The sequence below is a fragment of the Crocodylus siamensis genome, chromosome 4, assembly GCF_052110815.1.
Source record: "Crocodylus siamensis isolate JL-2025a chromosome 4, ASM5211081v1, whole genome shotgun sequence".
NCBI classification, from domain to species: domain Eukaryota; kingdom Metazoa; phylum Chordata; order Crocodylia; family Crocodylidae; genus Crocodylus; species Crocodylus siamensis.
In genome coordinates, this window is record NC_143398.1 from 134,781,199 (window position 1) to 134,800,526 (window position 19,328).

The window sequence follows — 19,328 nt, forward strand, 5'->3', positions numbered from 1 at the left end:
CCTATGGAATCGCAATTCCGTGATTTTTGTGGAAACTGCAATTTCGGACAGTCCCCATGATAAAGCACAGGGTCCATGCTTTTAGTAGGCTCCCTGAAAAAAACCAAACCACTCACTGAAAATAAAATGCTGGCTCGCTCTGGGGAGCCAACAGTCCTTATGGCTGCTGTGGCCAGGCCACAGCCTGCCAGGGGGAAAGGAGGGAGAGGGGCTGCCAGCATAACAAGACTCTTGCTGCCCTTGGCCCTCACTGCTGTGAGGGTTGTCTGTCATATGGCCCCGCCTCCTGCAGCAAATCAGGTAAGAGTGGAGCCACACGATGGGCAGCCCTCGTGACCAATCAGCAGCCGGGGTGGAGCTATGTGATGGACAGCCTTCATAGCCAATCTGCAGTAAAGGGCACAGCCACTGGGCTTCCTTGGCCAATTGTGGGGGACACTATACTTTGCCCTTAAAAATGGCTGCCTGGCTTGTAGTCTGCCTGTGAAATCAGCTGGTGGCCCCCTCGACTTAAACTCCTCTAATAAAGTTTCATTCTTCTTCCAGGTGGAGTGGAAAGTTTTGTAAGAAAAAATTAAAAATGTCTGAAGGCAAATCAATTGGGTAGCAAAAAATTGACAGCCAGAATTTAAAATCAGTTTTCTGACTTTTAAAGATTAGTCACTTTTAAAGAGTCCAGCTTTGGGTATCACAATTATGCCTGTCTAACTGTACTTTTTAAAATAAAATATTTCCATATCGCTGTACCGACACTTGAATTTAGGGCTTGTTTGTTTTTCTGTAATCACTGATGTCCCCATATCTTTAATTACAACAAAGAGTATAATCCAGTAATTCTCCTTTTTAGATGCTGACAATTGCAGGAGAAACACAGGTCTCAGATAAAAACATTGGTTTCCTTTTTTTAATATATTCTCTTGGTGGTTTAAGATTGCAAATAGTTACTGATTTATCATCTAAGTACATTTTGATTCATCTTTTAACTGTAACAAGCCACCATTTCCCCTGTTCTTTCAAGGAAATAAAAACAATTCTCTTTTCATGTGATACAGTTAACTAAAAACTCAGTTTTTGTCCTCCCTGCCCCAACTGCCCAGCCTTGGATTGCCATCCTGTGTCTTGTAATGTCATACGCAGTGCTGCATTTAGGACGTCAGCATTTAGGATTGATGGGTGAGGGACAGATACATTTACTACCTATTCTATTGGAACTGTGCTGGAAAACATGGACATTCAGCATTTCTCATTGTCCGCATAAGGGTTTTCGGTAGTGCCTTTTGCTGTAGTGTTCTAGTACTTCACTAGTAAATTAAATCTATTTGGAAAGGCCTCTAATGGATTTAATGGTGGGGTTTTTTTTCACTCTTTCTCCTGTTCCCTGCAAACAAAGAGGTTGCTTATCTCAGAGGAATGTGGGTGGGTATTTTTATCACATGACAATAGGGTAGATTTGCATCTTGCAGAGTAACTAAATCAGAGATGTATAATAAGCTTTTGTGAGCCCAAGCTCACTTCATCAGGTGCTGTGAAAGGGCATGCCCAGAGCAGTGTATAAAAAGAAGAGCGATTTTGAATTTAAAGACAGGAATGGAGGTGGTGGCGGTGGGAGGGGATGGCAGTGTGGGCAGAGCCAAACAAGCAAGCAATAAACTTTCACCTTTCTTTTTATGTTATTTCATTTATGGTGTAAATATTTGTCTAAGAAAAGGGTCTTGTGTCATCTAAGGAAAGGCTGTGGAAGTGTATTCTGTAGTCTCAAATGAGTGACCAGGGACAACTCTGGCTCTAATATGTGTTGTGTTAGGTTTTCTAGCTATGCTATTCCAAACGAGAGCATCTGTCTTAATAGGGCATGAATGAAGATGCAGTCACTGATGCCAAATCTGTTGATGGCCTGGTTGATCTGTGGAATAACCTGCTGACCTTGGATAGTGGCACCCAAGTCTCCCACCACTGTGGTGGCACAGACCCCCTTGGTACACAGGGGAATGGAGTCAGCTTCAGATGGAGGGTAAGCAGCTGGAGTGTAGGTGGCTCTCCAACTATACTGAAGCTGACCAATTAAAGCATAGATCTCTTGTAAAGGACTATGGTACGGCAGTAGCAGCAGCAAAGCAGCTGTTCTTCTCCACTGCCATTTCATTTGTACAGTGTCATCTAGCAGAACTGTTCCAAGTGGTGAATGGACTGGGTAATCCAGTTTGTCTCTGCCCAGAAATTGAGTCCAGTTCCAGAATTTGCCACCTATTTTGTAGACAGAATCATAGACTCGTAGAAAAGGAGGAATGGAAGGGACCTCTGGAGGTCATCTAGTCCAACCCCTGCCAGAGGCCAGATCATCCTTATCCAAACCATCCTAAGCAAATGCTTGTCTAACCTACTACTAAAACCACATCTATGTTCCTGTGACACAACCACAAAACATAGCACCGTAACCTGCCACAGGTAAAGCAGGAGGACAGTCATGGCTGACATCTTGCTGCTATGACAGTTTTTAAAATCTGCTTGAGAGAGCTGAGGAAGAGGGCCATGGCCCCCACTATATAGGAAGGCAAAACCCCCACAGTCCATGCCAATATGACCATGGTGAAATTCCTTTTTGGTACTAAATATGGAAATTGGTCAGACCCTGTACAGATGGGCAAGACTCTCTAACCAGGAACCTCCAAGTTTTAGTCTCAGCAAGAGCATTGGCATACCCCAGTCAAAATCCCCAGCGTTGGCTATGGCTAACACCCACTGCTTTTGAGGAAGGCCAGAAAAAATCTGACATGAGGTAAAAAATAAAAAATCTGACCTAGGAACAGGAGGGGAAAATATTCTTTCTGAGGAACTGGCATACACAGAGCATAGGCATAACTACTCTTAAATAATCTCTCAGTAGTGCTCTTAAATAATCTCCCAGTAGTGCACATCCAATCTCTTTTTGAACACTCCAGTGATGCAAAACCCACAGCTTCCCTAGGCAGTCTGTTCCACTGCCTTACTGCTTTAGCAATGAAGACATTCTTCCTGATATCCAATCTAAATCTCCTTTGCTGAGACTTCAAGCCATTGGTCTGTATCCTGCTCTCTACATCTAGAGAGGAAAGGCAGCCCTTCATGGTAGTCCTTCACATATTTGAAGACTGTTATCTTGTCCACTCTTAAGCAAGTGCAAGTTGAAGATGCCTATTTCCTTTGACCTCTCATATAGTTTACCTTCTAAGCCCTTGATCATTCTTGTTGCCTGCCTCTGTACCTTCTTTCTCTTCTCCATGTTCTTTTTAAAATGAGGAGTCCCAGACTGTACACAGTACTGTGAATGAGTCATAAACAGTGCCAAGTAAGAAGGCACTATCACCTTCAGTGTTTTACACCTAATGCTTCTATTGATGGAACCCAAGACCTCTTTCACTTTCCGTGTGGTCGCATCACACTGCAAGCTCATATTAAGTCTGTGATGCACCAAGACTCCCAGATCCTTCTCTGTAGTACTGCCATCCAGCCAATTAACACCCATTTTATATTTGGGTTTTTGACGATTTTTCCTGAGGTGTAACACTTTGTATTTGTATTGAACTTCAGCCTGTTAGTTCCAGCCCAGCTTTTCATTCTGTCAGGATCCTTCTGAATTGTGCTGCTGTCCTTCAACAGGTTTGCAGTCCTTCCCAGTTTCATATCAGTAGCATATTTTCTCAAGAAACTTTTAATTTCAGAATCCAAATCATTAATAAACTTTTGCTGAACAGCACTGGGCCTAGAACAAACCTTTATAGGACTCCACTCAAAACCTTCTGCTATTCTGACATGGATCCATTTATAATTACCCTTTGTGGCTATTGAGACAGTTTTCTTATCATCTTGTTTTGTCTAGCCCACATTTCTCCAACTTTTTAATGAGAAGGTCTTGTGAGACTTTGTCAAAAGCCTTTCTGAAGTCCAGATACATTGTATGCATGGCGTTCCCTTCAACCATCCAACTAGCTATCAAAGAAGGAGGTAGTTGTTAGTTAGCTGTTCATGGTCAGCCTTTGCTTCCCCAGATGCAGGGAGATGAACTTCCTTATAATATACTTCAGTAACTTCCCAGGTATTGAGATGAGGCTAACTGGTCGGTAGTTCCCCAGGTCCTTCTTTTTGCCTTTTATGAAGAGGAGCACTATATTGGCCCCATTTCCAGTCTTCTTGTACCTTGCCCATCTCCCCTGACTTCAGAAATATTATTGCCAAGGCTCTGAGATCTTCTTTGCCATTTTTTTACAGTGCCCTGGAATAAAGATGATCAGGCCCTTCTGACTTGATTCATTCAGACCCATCAAAAGCTCTCTGACTGGTCCTTTTATATCTCCCTGTATCTGGCATGGCTTGGGAACCACCAGTTTTGCTGCAGAGTCAGAATCTGATGAAGCTCAGCCTTGTCCTGTTTATATGGATCATTTTAAATTGCTATCACCCACCACTGTGGAAGATATGCTAGAGGGTTGAGCGCAACCACTTGTGAACTAGACCAGTGCCTGTCCTGACTTGTAAACGGCAGGTGGGGGAGACCTGGGGCCACTACTGGCAGGGGTTGTCAACACTTCCTTTTGGGAGGCCAGTGTACCGGACAAACTCAATTGACTGGCCCCGTCTCAAGAAGTAACCACTTGATGTTGATCCCCCATCCAATTATCTCCTTGTATCCAATCTGCCCTTTTTGTGGAAGATCATTTAACAGGTAGCCACCAGGTTCAGGAACCCAACAGGTTCAGGCACATTTGTTTCTGCACCTCTGTCAATCTGGCTTTCATCCTGGATATAGCACAGATACTGCATTTGTAGCTTTGGTTGATGATTGTTGCCTGGAAATCAACAAGAAAAGCTGTGTCCTGCTGATCTTACTTGATCTTTCAGTGGTCTTTCATACAGTTGCCCGCAAAGTGCTAATAAAATATTTACACAATTTTGTGACGATTCATTAGACCACTCTAAATTGGCTCCACTCTTTCTTAGCAGGGAGATGCCAGAGGCTGATGCTGGGCAGAAGCTTGGCAGCCTCTTAGGACCTCTTCTGTGTGGTCTCCCAGGGCTCCATCTTGTTGCCTCTCCTGCTCAATGTGTATATGAGGTCATTGAATGAGGTCATGTGGAGATTTGCAGTGAGATACCATCAGTATACTGATGATACCCAGCTCTGCTTCTCTTTTGACTCTGGCCATGCAGTCTCAGTCCTTTCCCAGTTCCTGGCTGTAGTTGGGGACTGGATGCAAGTAAATTAAAACTAAATCCAGATGAGAGAGGTGATAATGGTGGGCAGACCACTTGACTTGGGTGGTCCTGGAACACCTATCATTGATGGGATTAAGCCTCCCCTTGTTACTCAGGTTTGCAGCCTTGGGGTGCTGCTGGATCCTCTGCTGCATGTGGGTTTTCAGGTGGTAGCCATTGCTAGGAGCACCTTTTACCAACTCCACATGGTGAGGAGGTCATTATCATCCATGCCTTTATAACCTAAAGGCTGGACTACTGCAGTGCACTTTGTGCACCCTGCCTTTGAAAACTGTCCAGAAACTGGCAGCCACCTACAAGTCCCATCAATATGCAGAGTCCTCTCAGTGAGGTCATTTTCAGCAGCAGGTCCTCAGCTCTGGAACTTCTTGCTTTTTGAGGCCTAGCAGAGCCTGAGACTGGACATCTTTTGGAAACTCTGCAAGATCTTTCTATTTGGGCATGCATTTAGCAGCCAAACTAGGTCAAGACATCGTCTAGTGGATCTCAGCTTTGTTTACAGTTCATAGTTTGTAGGGTTGGAAGGGACCTGAGCAGATCATCAAGTCCAACCCCCTGCCATGGCAGGAAAGAGTACTGGGGTCAAATGACCCCAGCAAGGTGTTTTTCAAGCCTTGCTTAAAGACCCCCAAGGTAGGAGCCAGCACCACTTCCCTTGGAAGTTGGTTCTGAATCCTAGCCGCCCTGAGAGTGAAGTAGCGCCTCCTAATGTCTAATCTGAATCTACCCTCTGCCAGCTTGTGACCATTATTTCTAGTCACTCCTGGTAGTGCTCAGGGGAACAGGGACTCCCCCCAGTGCCTGCTGGTCCCCTCTGACTAGTTTTTAACAGGCCACTAGATCCCCCCTGAGCCTTCTCTTATGGATGCTGAACAGGTTCAGGTTCTGTAGCCTCTCCTCGTAGGGCCTGCCCTGCTGCCCCCTGATCATGTGAGTGGCCCTCCTCTGGGCCCTCTCCATGTTGTCCACATCCCTCCTGAAGTGCAGCGCCCAGAACTGGACGCAGTACTCCAGCTGCAGCCTGACCAGTGTCACATAGATGGGGAGGATCACCTTCTTGGACCTGCTTGAGATGCATCTGTGGATGCATGACAAGGTATGCTTGGCCTTCCTGACCGCATCTCCATGCTGTCGGCCCATGTTCATCTTGGAGTCAATGATGACTCCAAGATCCTTTTCTGCCTCTGCACTGACGAGAAGGGAGTTCTCCAGCCTGTAGCTATGCTGCTGGTTCTTCCTCCCCAGGTGCATCACCTTGCACTTGTCAGTGTTGACTCTCATCCTATTCTCATCCACCCACCCCTGTAACCTGTGTAGGTCCAATTGCAACCTATTCCTTCGTGCCCACATCTCCCCACATCTTAGTGTCATCAGCAAATTTGAACAGGGTGCTTTTTACCCCCTCGTCCAAGTCACTGATAAAGATGTTGAACAGTGCGGGCCTGAGAACTGAGCCCTGGGGGACCCCACTGCCCACATCCCTCCAGGTCAAAGGTTTTGCTTAGTGTTGGTACAAGTTTTGCTTAGTGTTGGTACTTTGTTTTATTTATACTAGTTGCCCTTTTAGGTTGTTTAGTTACTCTTACTGTAAGCTGTCCTGAGCCTCTGTTGGGAAGATGTTGCTGCAGATAAATCACACAAATATAAGTAACAGATGAGTTCTGACCTCGTGGTAAAGGGGAGATAGCAAAGGTTGATGTCCGTGGCTTTGAAGTGTAAGTAGATTGGGAAGGGATGGAGCATAGGAATGACTAGCTCAGGTGGCCAGTCACATTAGATTGATGGGTAGCTATATTCTACGGAGTTAGAAGAATCATGTGGTTTTCTGTTGTCACATAACAAGGAAGTTTCCCTGCAAGCTTGTATACTTATATTGCATTTTAGCTATTTGGAGCTAAATACCTGTAAAATGGTGCCATTTTATTGTAGCTGACAACCTAAATGTTCTGTGGTAGGAGAATACAGGCAGCCCACAGCTCTGGTAGGTGTTCTGGGAACTTGAAGGATCTGATCCTGTGCAGTGTGGGAATTCCCACCCAGGATCTGGCCCCTCAAGCCCCTGGAGGTTCCTGCCTGGCTTTGCCTACTTAAAGACATATCCCATGGAATCTCAGGTGCTCCTCTCTGTAAGCACAGAAAGCCCATATGGGTCTAGGCACAGGACCAAGGGAATCCTCAGTGCTTCACACAGAGGCACAGGAACCACAAGTGGGTGTGGGACCTGGCACAGGGTGCTGAGAATTCCCCAGATCCCATGCCACTTTGCGGCGCCTTGTCAGGACCCACACCGATACATGCTTTGCATATAGGCATGGGTTGGTGCAGGCCCTGGTGTGGAGCTCCAGGGACTCCCTTTCATGAGAGGATTGGGCATGAACCCTTCTATGTCAAATTCTTTTATGCACCTACATCAGAGATTTGAGAATAAGGAGCCCCTGAATCCCAGCCACGAGGACTTAGTTTGCTAAGTCACAGTACTTCGTTTAAGGAATCAATCTTAAGTGGAGGCCAACATTAGAAGAGACTTACTTTATTGCCAAGTTATTAAAAGACAATATTGCAGGCAAAGTAAAATTGACATTAAAGTAAATTTGTGTCTTTCAGTAGAAAATTGGTCCCTTTGCTGTTATGCACTGTGTGGGGGAGAACAACCTTGTTGTTGGTCTGAAAGAGATGACATGAAAATGGAGGCACATTTTGTCTGCCCTGGCTTACAACATGGTGGCTGTTGTGTAAGGAACAAAAATATAGGAACCTATTCTGGGTAGTCACCAGGGATCCAGGTTTTCTGTTTCATATGGAAAAATGGGGAAAAAACTGTGGAATTTCCCTTTTAAGCAAGAAAAACGCAGCTTTTTCATGTTAACGGAATTCCAGCCTGTAAGGGGTTGGGGGAGCAGGAGGAGGATGCTCAGGAAGAGGGTGCCATGTGTATGCTCAGAAATGCACGTGGCCACCAGGCAGCTTGGAGAGCAGCTCCTGCAGGCAAGTTGGAGGGGAGGGAATTGAGGCCCCCATAGGGAGGGAGGGAGTTGAGCTGGGGCTGCTTCCTAGTCCAGGTGGTATTTGGGGCTTGGAGCCATATGCAGTTGCAAGGCCCTAGTGGGGAGCAGGACAGAGCCGTAGGTGGCTCATTGGGTGGCAGGGGCTGAGGCTGGCTTCCCGCTGCTGTGTGCCCTCCCAAGGGGACAAGGGGAGACAGGTGCTCCCCAGGTCTGTGTGTGGGGTTGGTGAGGGGACAGGGGTGGACTGCCCAATGCAGGCTTAGGCTCTCTGCCCTGCTGCCCTCCTCCCTCCAGGGTTTCTGCAGCCCAGCGGGTGGGACTTGGCATGGCAAGGCAAAGTGGGGCTGGGTGGGGAAGCACTTTGCTACTGCAAGTCCTGTACCACTCTGGTAAAGCACCCCTTACCTGCCTGGCAGCAGCGAGGGGCACAACCCTGCACTGATGCCCCTGCTGCTGCAGGGTGCCACAGGGCTTTTAGCAGCAAGGAGTTTCCCTGCCCAATCCCATTCTGCCCTGTTGTGTCCGGTCCTGTCTGCTGGGCTGTGGAGGCCCTTGCGGGGAGGGCAGTAGGGTAGGGAGCCTGAGCCCACAGTGGACCACCCCCACTTCACCTCCCCTGGGCTCCAGTCCAGCCATGCTGCCAGTAGGGGAAAGGGAACTGGGACACACGCTCTGCTTGCCACAGCAGCTGTTGCCTCCCATGTGCAGCAGCTGGGGCACAGATGCTGCTGTGGGGGGCAGGAGGCTGCAGACCCAGGTCTCTGGCCCTGTAGTCCTGTGCCTTCTCTGGCAGGTCTGGGGAGAGGGCTGTGAGTGGGGAGTGAGGGGCATCCTGGTAAGCAAAGGGAGCAGGGGGAGCTCTGATTTTCCATAATGAAAAATCCAAATTCAAACACCAAAATTTATAGGTACTTCAAATTTATTGTATAATAGTGATTGAGGCATTGGTAGGCTTTGAAATTGCTTTCAAATTGTAAATATATCAATAAAAAATTGTGTTCAATTGATACACACATGTAGCGGTGTTTCATTTTAATCATGGATTTGGGGTTTTTTAATCAGAGAATTTGCAATTTTTAAGCAGAAAAAAACAAGATCCCTGGTAATCGGTACCTGAAGAGCTTGAAGTGTAAACTAATGGGAGTCCTCAGCTGAGTCTGGGCATGAGTACTGGCCAGAGGTATTATCTGTATAAAGAAAGAGAGTGACAACTTGGGCTACAAGAAAAAATTCTGATTTTAGTTTTAAGTGTGTTAGGAAAGTACAGGTTGGAATCAGAGCCAGAGATACAAGCAAATAGTATCTTTCACCTCTTCCCTTTTTCTTGAATTTTCCTTCCCTGGTAAGTTTTCCGCGTCATTCAGTCCATGCTTAAGCCCATTTGTGTTTAGGGCAACATTTCACTTAGGCATGTGCTAAAGTGTTGTGCTGAATAAGGATGCTTTCCTGAAGCAGAGCTTAAATGCTATTTTTATGATTGCTCTGAGGCAGTCTACTGCCTCAACTCTCAAAATTGGCAAGTAGAATTATTGACATTTCGTTGTCAGCCTCATTCCGGTTAATGCTGATGCTGAATAGACTTTATGCAAGCTGACCATGAAAGAGACAGAAATGAGCTTGTGTTTGCTGTTTTGCTAGCTGTCTGTAGAATAAAACAGGTGTTGTGATGGTATGTAATACTTTGTATTGTAATGCTTCTTCTTCAGAAATCTTAGAGAAGTCATGAATACTTGACATGTTTCATTTTTGGATCTGTATACAAGGGGAAATATGCAATTTTTGGAGGAAGATGTAAAATTTTGCTTCTTTCAATGCTTCAGAAGAGAACAAAGAACTTCTGAGGGGGCCCTTTTAACAAGAGCAAGTGGAAGAGCTCAGTTTTCCACTTACAAATTATACTGTCTCATATGGGTGTAGACAGCCTCCTCCATATTCTACACTTTCATTTGTAAAACCAGATTAGTTTTCCTATGTATATATTCCAGAAGTCCCACCTCGGGAAGGAAAATGTCTGAGTTTCTATGTTCACATGTTCTGTGGAAATAAAAGAACTGGAGCTCAAAATAGTACTTGTGGTCTAAATCACAATGGACCTTCATTTCTGAAGAGGTCTCTCAAATTATAGTGCCCCTCTTGTTTTCTGAGAAAATTATTGCTCTGAATCCTTACGGGAAAAGCATTGTTGGGAATTTTGACAAAGGGTGATGTGTTCTGTATTGTCTGGAATTATGCACACACACGACATCCGATCTGCTATTTCATACAATGTTGTCAAGAGGGGAGAGGAGGGGTTGTTCATTTTTCTATATGTGACATTCAAATTAGAGAATTATGAGCTCTAGCTAGTACCAAGCATAGCACAAGCTAACACAGCAGTGGCAACTTTCTCTTGTGTCGCACTGCTAATTCTTTTCAGTCTTGGCGTACTAAAAGCACCTATTGCTGTCTAGGCCTGTGCCCCCTATTGACCAGGGAGGGCATGTCTAAATCAAAGGATTAATATTTATAATTAGAGTGAAGCCCTTAGTCAGTACTGCAGCCTTTTCTGGGAAAGGGGTGGCTTTGAACAGAATTATTTTTTCCATTGGCCCAAGCTGACTGGTTCTGGGCTCTCTAGAACCAGCTAGAGGCCCAGCTTGGTTTGATGGTTAAATAATTTACCTGCACAGAAAGTTATAAATACATCTGGTTATTATTATTAAACATTAACAATTACAACATTATGTACAGATATTTACACAGAGATGGGGAACGAAAGGGGAACAAACTGATGAGAGAGGGTGATACTTTATCAGATGTGTTGTCAGAGCAGTTAGGATCTCTGTCAGAGTAGTCCCCTCCAGGCAACCAAAGTGACAATTCAGGCTCTCCCACTCCCACACAGTTACTAACTCTCTTACTGCCACAAAATCTAGACATGTCTACAACAAGTGCTGACAGGACAAAAAGAAACAAAAATATGAACACCACAAACATCCAAACACCAAGACTAACTGGTGTACACACATACATATGAACCAAACAAGGGCCACTCACAAATCCAGAAACAAAAGCTTAAAACAAAAAAGAGCCTCCTTGCTCGGTTTAGAGAACTTTTTCGCTCAATCTTTCCTCAGTTGCACATCAACACAATTCCCACAGAACCAGCACCAAGCATTTCACAAAAAATCCCCAAATCCCCCCAGAGCACTGGTCCAGTTCCCTTTTGAGCTTGATCAGTCACCCCACTCACTCTAGAATTCTTTCACACTTATCATCAATCATCTTGTCAGTCATTCAGTCGATACATTATTTTTGTATCAGCCCATCAGCATGCATGTCACCTCACACAGGGTGAAAAACACCTTTTCCCACCAAACACTCACTTCTGGCATGCTCACTACATTCTCACTTCAGTGAGCATGTATGTAGTCAGCAGGCTGAGAACTTAAAACTTATTACACCCTTGAAGACTGAAAAGTTCATCCCTTCTCAAAGATTCTTAAGTTCAAACAACTGCACATGCTTCATCACTCAAATTCAACTGTGTATGTATAACTAACAACAACAAGCCATAATGAAAACCAAAGTTCACCCCGTATAACTTTGTCTGTTTTTACAGTACCATCTCCTGCTTCAGCCCTGGACACATTCTGAGTAGAGATGGTCCATATTTTGGTGTACCTTATCTATCAAAGTTTTATTAAAAGTCCAAGCTGAAGTCATCAAGCACTTCATCACTGTGACGTGAACTCAGATATCAGTCTAGGTCTCTGAAAATTAATTTATTAACAAATTGATATGCTACCTATTCTATATTACTGTAAAAAGGTCTTGGTACAGACCAGTTATGGTGTCATCTACACCATAAATTAGAGTTGTGTTATAACTAGGTTCAAGTGTAACTGTATTGTGACCAGATGTCTTGACTTGGTTATAATTGAAGCGTAGGAAAAGCCTCAGTTTCTCAACCTTGCCTTAGTTGCCCTATTCCTGGTTGAAACTCTGTGTTCCTGGTTCTTAAAGGGTTTTGACAAGACGTGTAATTCAGTCACTATGAGGAATTGAAAATTTGCCTTTAGGTTGTTCACATCACTTGTTGAAACATAACATGTTTTTTGAATTTTATCACTTAAAAATTTGATTTGCGGAGTGAACTGTAATGTGCTAAGGTTACAGTTGGGTAATAAATTATCACCTGACAACTATTAATGAAACGCACTGTTTTTATAATTTGATTCATCTGTGGTCACTGGCAGAGACCTGAAAACTGCTCCACTTCCCCCTTCATAAGTATAAACTATTAGTTAAGTATCAGTCAGTGACCAAAATTAAAAACATGAGCTAACAAGTAGGAAGTATTCAGCTAAAACCCCTGTGGCGTGACCATTTGGATCATGCAGTCAGAATGCCAGAAGAGGTTTAATCTTTTCCTCTACACAAGAAGACGCAGATCAGGTATATCACTTAAATATCACTTAAAAGTGTGTCACACTAAATGAATAGCACTACCTTATTTACTGGAATCTAAGATGTCCCCCTAATTAGATTCTGTATATGGTAAAATGTATACATTTGTTACAATTTTACAGGAGTAGAATCTAAGCATCAAATCATCTTTTGGAGTTGTTTGATCCCAGTAATCTTTCCTGCCATGGCAGGGGGTCAGACTAGATGATCTACTCAGGTCCCTTCTGACCCTAGAAACTATGAAATAGTTGTCTTGAATTCAACCCCTCCTCCCCCGCTGTACTGTTTTAGCAGGGAAAGCAGTGGCTAGGGGATTAGACACCAGCCCTTCCCTCCCACCCCCCAACCCTTGCCACTTCATATGCAGATCTAAGATGAGAGACTTTGTGCCTCTGGATACATTTTGATTTTTTTTAAATGCCTGTCCTTTCTTTCAGATAGGAATATGAACATTCTGCAGTACTGTCCCATCTCGGACTCCTGGACCAACTTTGAACTGTGCGAAGTCCATGTTCGCAAACAACAGATGCTCTCTGTTGAGGAAACCATATACTTGGTAGGAGGTTGTATTCATGAATTGGGACCAAATCAAAAATCCAGCCAAAGCGAAGACATGTTAACGGTGCAGTCTTACAACATTGCCACCAGAGAATGGCTCTGCCTCAAGGAGAACACATCAAAATCAGGTCTTAACTTGACTTGTACTCTCCATAATGATGGGATCTACATCATGAGCAGAGACATTACTTTCTCCACAAGCTTGGAGCACCGGGTTTTTCTTAAGTATAATATATTTACAGACAGTTGGGAGTCACTTAGACGCTTTCCAGCCTTTGGGCAAAATATGTTGATCTGCTCTATGTATTTGCCCAGTGTGATAGACGTGTAATTACATCAAGATTGTGTCAGTTTTTCGGGGGGAGGGGTTTGACTCTGTAACCATTTGTGGAACAACTATTGCTCTAAATCATTACCATTTACAAATGAAACATGGTTGCATAGCTTGGGCGTAAAATACTGGTTCTATTTAGTGCAAAAGCCAGGACTAATGGAAAGGCTTACAAGGATTTGCAGGATTTCAGTTTAAAAGAATTTTAAAATGTAAAGAGTTTGACATTGTTTGGCATCTAAACACACAGATTCATAGATCTAGGGTCAGGAGGGACCTTGTAGGTTTTCTAGTCCAAACCCCTGCCGTGGGCAGGAGAGAAAACTGGGCTCAAATGACCCCAGCCAGGTAAACATCAAGCCTCCTCTTAAAAACCCCCAGTATAGGAGCCATCACCACTTCCCTTGGAAGTTGGTTCCAGATCCTAGCCACCCTGACTCTGAAGTAGTGCCTTCTAATGTCTAGTCTAAACCTACTCTCTAGCAACTTATGGCGGTTATTCCTTGTTACTCTGGGAGGCACGCTCCTCATAGGTTCTGCCCTGTTGTCACTGGATCATGCGAGTGGCCCTCCTCTGGACCCTCTCCATGCTGTCCACATCCCTCCTGAAGTGCGGCACCCAGAACTGGACACAGTACTTCAGCTGCAGCCTGACCAGTGTCACATAGAGGGGGAGGATCACCTCCTTGGCCCTGCTTGTGATGCATCTGTGGATGCATGACAAGGTACGGTTAGCCCTACTGACAGTGTTCTTGCATTGTCGTCCCGTGTTCATCTTAGAGTCAGTAACGACTCCAAGACCTCTTTCTGCCACCTTGCTTTCGAGAAGGGAGTTCCCCAGCCTATAGGTATGTTGCTGGTTCCTACTGCCTGGCTGTAGCACCCTGCACTTGTCAGTATAGAGTCCCATCCTATTTTCATTTGCCCACCTCTGTAACCTCTCCAGGTCCTGCTGTAATCTGTTCTTCCCTTCTAGCGTGCCCACCTCACCCCAAATCGTGGTGTCATCTGCAAATTTAAACAGGCTGCTCTTCACCCTGTGGTCCAACTCGCTAATAAATTGAACAGTGTGGGCCCAAAGACTGAGCCCTGGGGGACCCCACTGCCCACTTCCCTCCAGGTCGAAAATGACCTGTCCACCACCACTCTCTGAGTGTGACCCCTCAGCCAATTTGCAACTCATCTGACTGCGTAGGCATCAATGTCACAGTTACCTAGTTTTTTAATAAGAATGGGGTGGGAAACAGTGTCAAAGGCCTTCCTGGAGTCCCGAAAGACTACATCTACCGTGACATCTGTGTCCAGTGATTTTGTGACCTGATTGTAGAAGGCAATCAGGTTGGTCTGACAGGTTGCCCTTGAGCACCATCCCTGCTGCTGACCCATCACAGATGTGCTCCTTGATAATCTTCTCAAAGAGCTTCCCCAGGATTGAAGTAAGACTAATGGGCCTAGAGTTGCCCTGGTCCATCCTCTTCCCTTTTTTAAAGATGGGGACCACATTGGCCCTCTTCCAGTCATCCAGCATCTGGCCAGAGCACCACAAGTGCTCATAACACTGTGCCAGGGGCCCCATGATAGCCCTTGCCAATTTCCTCAACACCCTAGGGTGGAGAGCATCTGGCCATGCTGATTTGAACACGTCTAGCCCCTCCAGAAGTTCTCTAACCCGGTCCTCCCTGACCCTAGGCTTGGTAGAGTTTCTCCTGAGTTTGTCCTGGATCTCGGTAGGGGAGTCCAAGTCCCTACACAAAAAACTAGAATAGAAAACACAAAGGCATTGCATTGGTATGTCAATATAAGAACTCCAATGTGAAAGCTCATTGGTCTAGTTTTATACCCTCTCACTGAAATTCTTAAGGTAAACAAGCTGCACATGGTCAAAGTGAAGTTAGGTTTAAGATTATTTCTTTTAATAATCTGAGAGGCGACAAAGGTAAGGAATTTTTTTTAAATGCAGCTTTTATTCTGCAGTGCCCTGTGACAAGCACAAATTATTTGTTCTCTAGCATTATTATCTCTTGTATAATTGTGGGAGAGGGGATTTTTGAGTTTCCAAGTGACAGCAGGGCACCAAATGTAAATTTGAAAATCCTGTTCCTTGTTTCTAATGAAACACTTTTGCAGGAGCTGAGAGGATTTTCGCGAAGATTTAAGACTGCTGTCTGGATATTGTTAACAGTTTACATGAAAGGAACATACTTTTTTGCTTGGCATTTAAAAACAATGTTGCTAGAGGCAGCAGTAAATTCCAAATGGGAGGAGCCTGTTAATTGGTTGAAGGGTTTTTTTCAATATATGTTTTATTTCTTTCATTTTCTTTTCTAATATTGAGATGATTTAAGTTTACATTAGACATATTGGAGACCAAGTCTTGGTGGCAGGCTGCCTGGCAGTAAAACGCACAGAAATCCTGCTCGGTAAAGCAATCAAATTCTCTGTTAAGCCAACCACTCCTGAGGAGGTCCAGGGCAGTTTGAATGGAGGGGTGTAAATGAGCATCCAGAGCAGTTTTGCCTGGATCTTAGTCCTTTTTTCTCCCACCAGTTGAGGTACCATGGGTTACTCCAGCCTGTGGCTTATAGTAGGCCATTTACTTACTCAGAGAAAAGGGGCAGGCAGGACTGAGACATTTCATGTCTGTTGGTGAGGATTGGTACACAGCAAATCTCTTCCTTTCTTCCCAAATATCTCTAACTGCTGGAGATAATCTTTAGTATGATGGAACTCTTGTTCCTCTATAGGTAATAAATCCATAAGAGTCTGCTTACTGCATCTCTCTGGGAGGATCTGACATACTTTACTGAAAAAGTGTTGAGTAGTCTTGAATCTGATACCACTGCTTTTAGGGAAGCCCCAGCTTACTTCAAGAGCTTTGTAGGCATCTACAGAACTCAGGCCACAACTTCCTTCCATGCTGCAGGTACTGGTTTCATATTCAAGTGTGTAGAAGGGCATAAGGAAATGGAGTTTAAGATTTTTCCTTCCAGTGAATCAATATAAGCCTGTTTTTGATGTAGAGAATATTTGCCTGCAAGTCTTAAGCCGATTTTTAAGTACTTGTTCTAGTGCCTGGTGCCTACTTGTGTGCACAAACATTGTGAGTACAGTTGTGTCCAGTTACATCCATTTATGCTGTGGAAAATATGCCACATTAAGCAGCTGCCTTGAATATGAGCATCAGACTAGGTTACCTTGACTGCCACATAGAAACCAGTTGACTTTTACACAATTTCTATCATACTTTTAAAATGCCTAGTTTCAGGAGTGTTTTGGGATACATATAAACAGTAGGCCATTATCATATGATAAATTTTTGCCTAGTCATATCGGTATTATTTTGTTACTTGTTTTCCTTCTTTTCAACACTAGATCCACCATCCCCTTAGCTTCATTTTAATGGTACCCCAGGTCACAAACAGAACAATATATGTAGACATCTCTTCACAGTTGAGTGATAAATCTACCTGGTGACATATGCACTGAATTAACTGAAAAGATCTACCCATTGCCCAAAGTCATAATTCTGAATGACATCTTTCATATCTGGTGATCCTTAATCACCAGTGACTGCAACCCAAGCCAAGATTTTTAGAGCTATGTTCTGCATGTTTTTGTTTTTTGGAGTGTGGGAGGGGCAGTACTTTGTTTTTTTCAGTATAGCTTATCTTATCTTAAAGACAGTGTCAATGTATACTGTCTTTATTGAATGAAAAAAAACTCTCCCCTTAGGACCTAGTTTCAGCTTTCTATGATCAAATTACTGTTTGTGTAGGTCTAGACCAGCGATGCTCATAGTTTTGGCTCCAGAGGTCTTGCACCACCCTGGCTTGGCCACCAGGGGCCGGGGTCAGGCCCTGCTTTGTCTTGCATACCGGGGCTGTGTGAAACGGAAGTGTTCCGTTCTGACCAGCGTCTCGTCAGAACAGTGTTTTGTTTCGGCTTTTGTTTTGAGTTGAAACGGCTGTTCCGTTTCGTTCCATTGAAAAGCTTTGCTGTTTCGACATTCGCTCATAGGATATGATGGGGAAGGTCGAAACGTCATTTCTGGCCAAATTTGGGTGAAACTTGCAGGAATGGTAGCCCCTTCTGAGGGCATGAAGTGTGCCGAGTTTCAAGAAGATAAGTGCAGGGGAGTTCAGAGAGACTGCCCCCCAAAGTCTTGAGAGAAACTCATGTCACTAGTATGTGTTAAGCCACACCAGGGTCAAAACTGCAGGGATGGTAGCCCCTGCTAAGGCAACAAAGCCTGCTAAGTTTCAAGGAGATAGGTGCAGAGTGTTTAGGGAAACTGCACCCCAAAATCTTGAAAGCATGAAAACTCGTGTTGTGTATGTGTTAAGCCACAGGAGGGTCAAAACTGCAGGCTTCCTGCTCACGAACTCCTGGAATACCGTTTTGGGCTTATTTCAGGCTCAACATTAGGAAAAACTACTTTACAACTAGGGTGTCTAGACTGTGACCATTACCCCTAGTTTTCCCCAAGGGTGCCCTAGTGAACAGTTGTTCCTGAGCCCTAGATGTATGCTTCTGATGTAGCGGTAAGCTGCTACTAAGTCCCCTTTCAGCCTTCTCTTTTTTCAGGATGAAGAGTCCCAGGTCCCTCAGCCTTTCCTTGTATGACTTGCCATGCAAGTCTCTGATCATATGGTTAACCCTTCTTTGGACTCTGTCAAGCTTTACCACATCCTTGTTAAGGTGCAGAGCCCAGAACTGGACACAGTACTCCAGCTGCGGTCTTACCAATGCTGAGAAGAGCCGAGTAGAGCAAGAGAATCACTTCTTTGCAATGGTTTTGCTGGAGATGCATCAATTGATGCATGGCAGAGTATTGTTGGCCCTGCTGGCTACTGCATTGCACTGCCAGGTCATGTTCATACTGTGATCAATTATTACCCCCACCCCCTGTGGTGGCAAGTGATGGAGGATCTTCAGTCCTGCTGCCTGATGAGAGGCAGCAGTTGCCCAAGCACCCATGTCATGAGTTTTGCCTGTGAGCAGCTAGGGATGCAGAGCCCCAGAACCCCCCTGCACTGACCTCCTTGACAGCTGGCAGGCTTAGTGGCTGCAGCAGGGCCTAGCAGCCAGGCCTGCAGTGGTTCCCACCCCCATCTCTGCCCCAAGACAGACGCAGTTGAACAAGCACCCATGACACAAGTTTTACCTGTCAGCAGCCAGAGGTGCAGGCCCTTGCACCTATCTTCTTGAAACCTGGCAGGCTTCATGGCCTCATCAGGGACTAGCAGGCCTGCAGCTTTCACCCTGCTGTGCCTTACCACACACAGTGTCACCCATGTCACGAGTTTTGCTTGTCTGCAGCTTGAGGTGCAGTTTCCCCCAAACCCCTGCACCTACCTCCTTGAAACTTGGCAGTCTTTGTGGCCTCAGCAGGGGCTAGCACGCCTGCAGTTTTGACCCTGCTGTGGCTTAACACATACACATGACACAAGTTTGGCTCTCAAGACTTTGGGGTCCAGTTTCTCCAAACCCCATGCACCTATCTTCTTGAAACTTGGCACGCTTCATGCCCTCAGAAGGGGCTACCATTCCTACAAGTTTCATCCAAATCTAGCCAGAAAATGACAAAATTATAGGCTGTTTCAACCTTCCCCATTATAGCCTATGGGCAAAATGTCAAAACAGTGTTGAAACGGCAAAACTGTCTCATTTTGACTTGTCTCATTTTGTTTCGAGGCTGTTTCAACAGTATCTGTTTCATTTCGATTTGAAACAGG

At 44.8% G+C, this 19,328-nt stretch overlaps 1 protein-coding gene across 1 annotated transcript in view; it reads left to right on the forward strand.

Annotated features, from left to right (window-relative positions):
- Positions 1-19,095, forward strand: part of KLHL42 (kelch like family member 42) — a 29,359-nt gene extending 10,264 nt beyond the window's left edge. The window contains exon 3 of the mRNA XM_090043852.1: positions 13,142-19,095. Coding sequence (XP_089899978.1) covers positions 13,142-13,593 — 452 coding nt within the window. The 3' untranslated portion in view covers positions 13,594-19,095. The remainder of the gene's footprint in view (positions 1-13,141) is intronic.
- Positions 19,096-19,328: the final 233 nt, after the last annotated feature.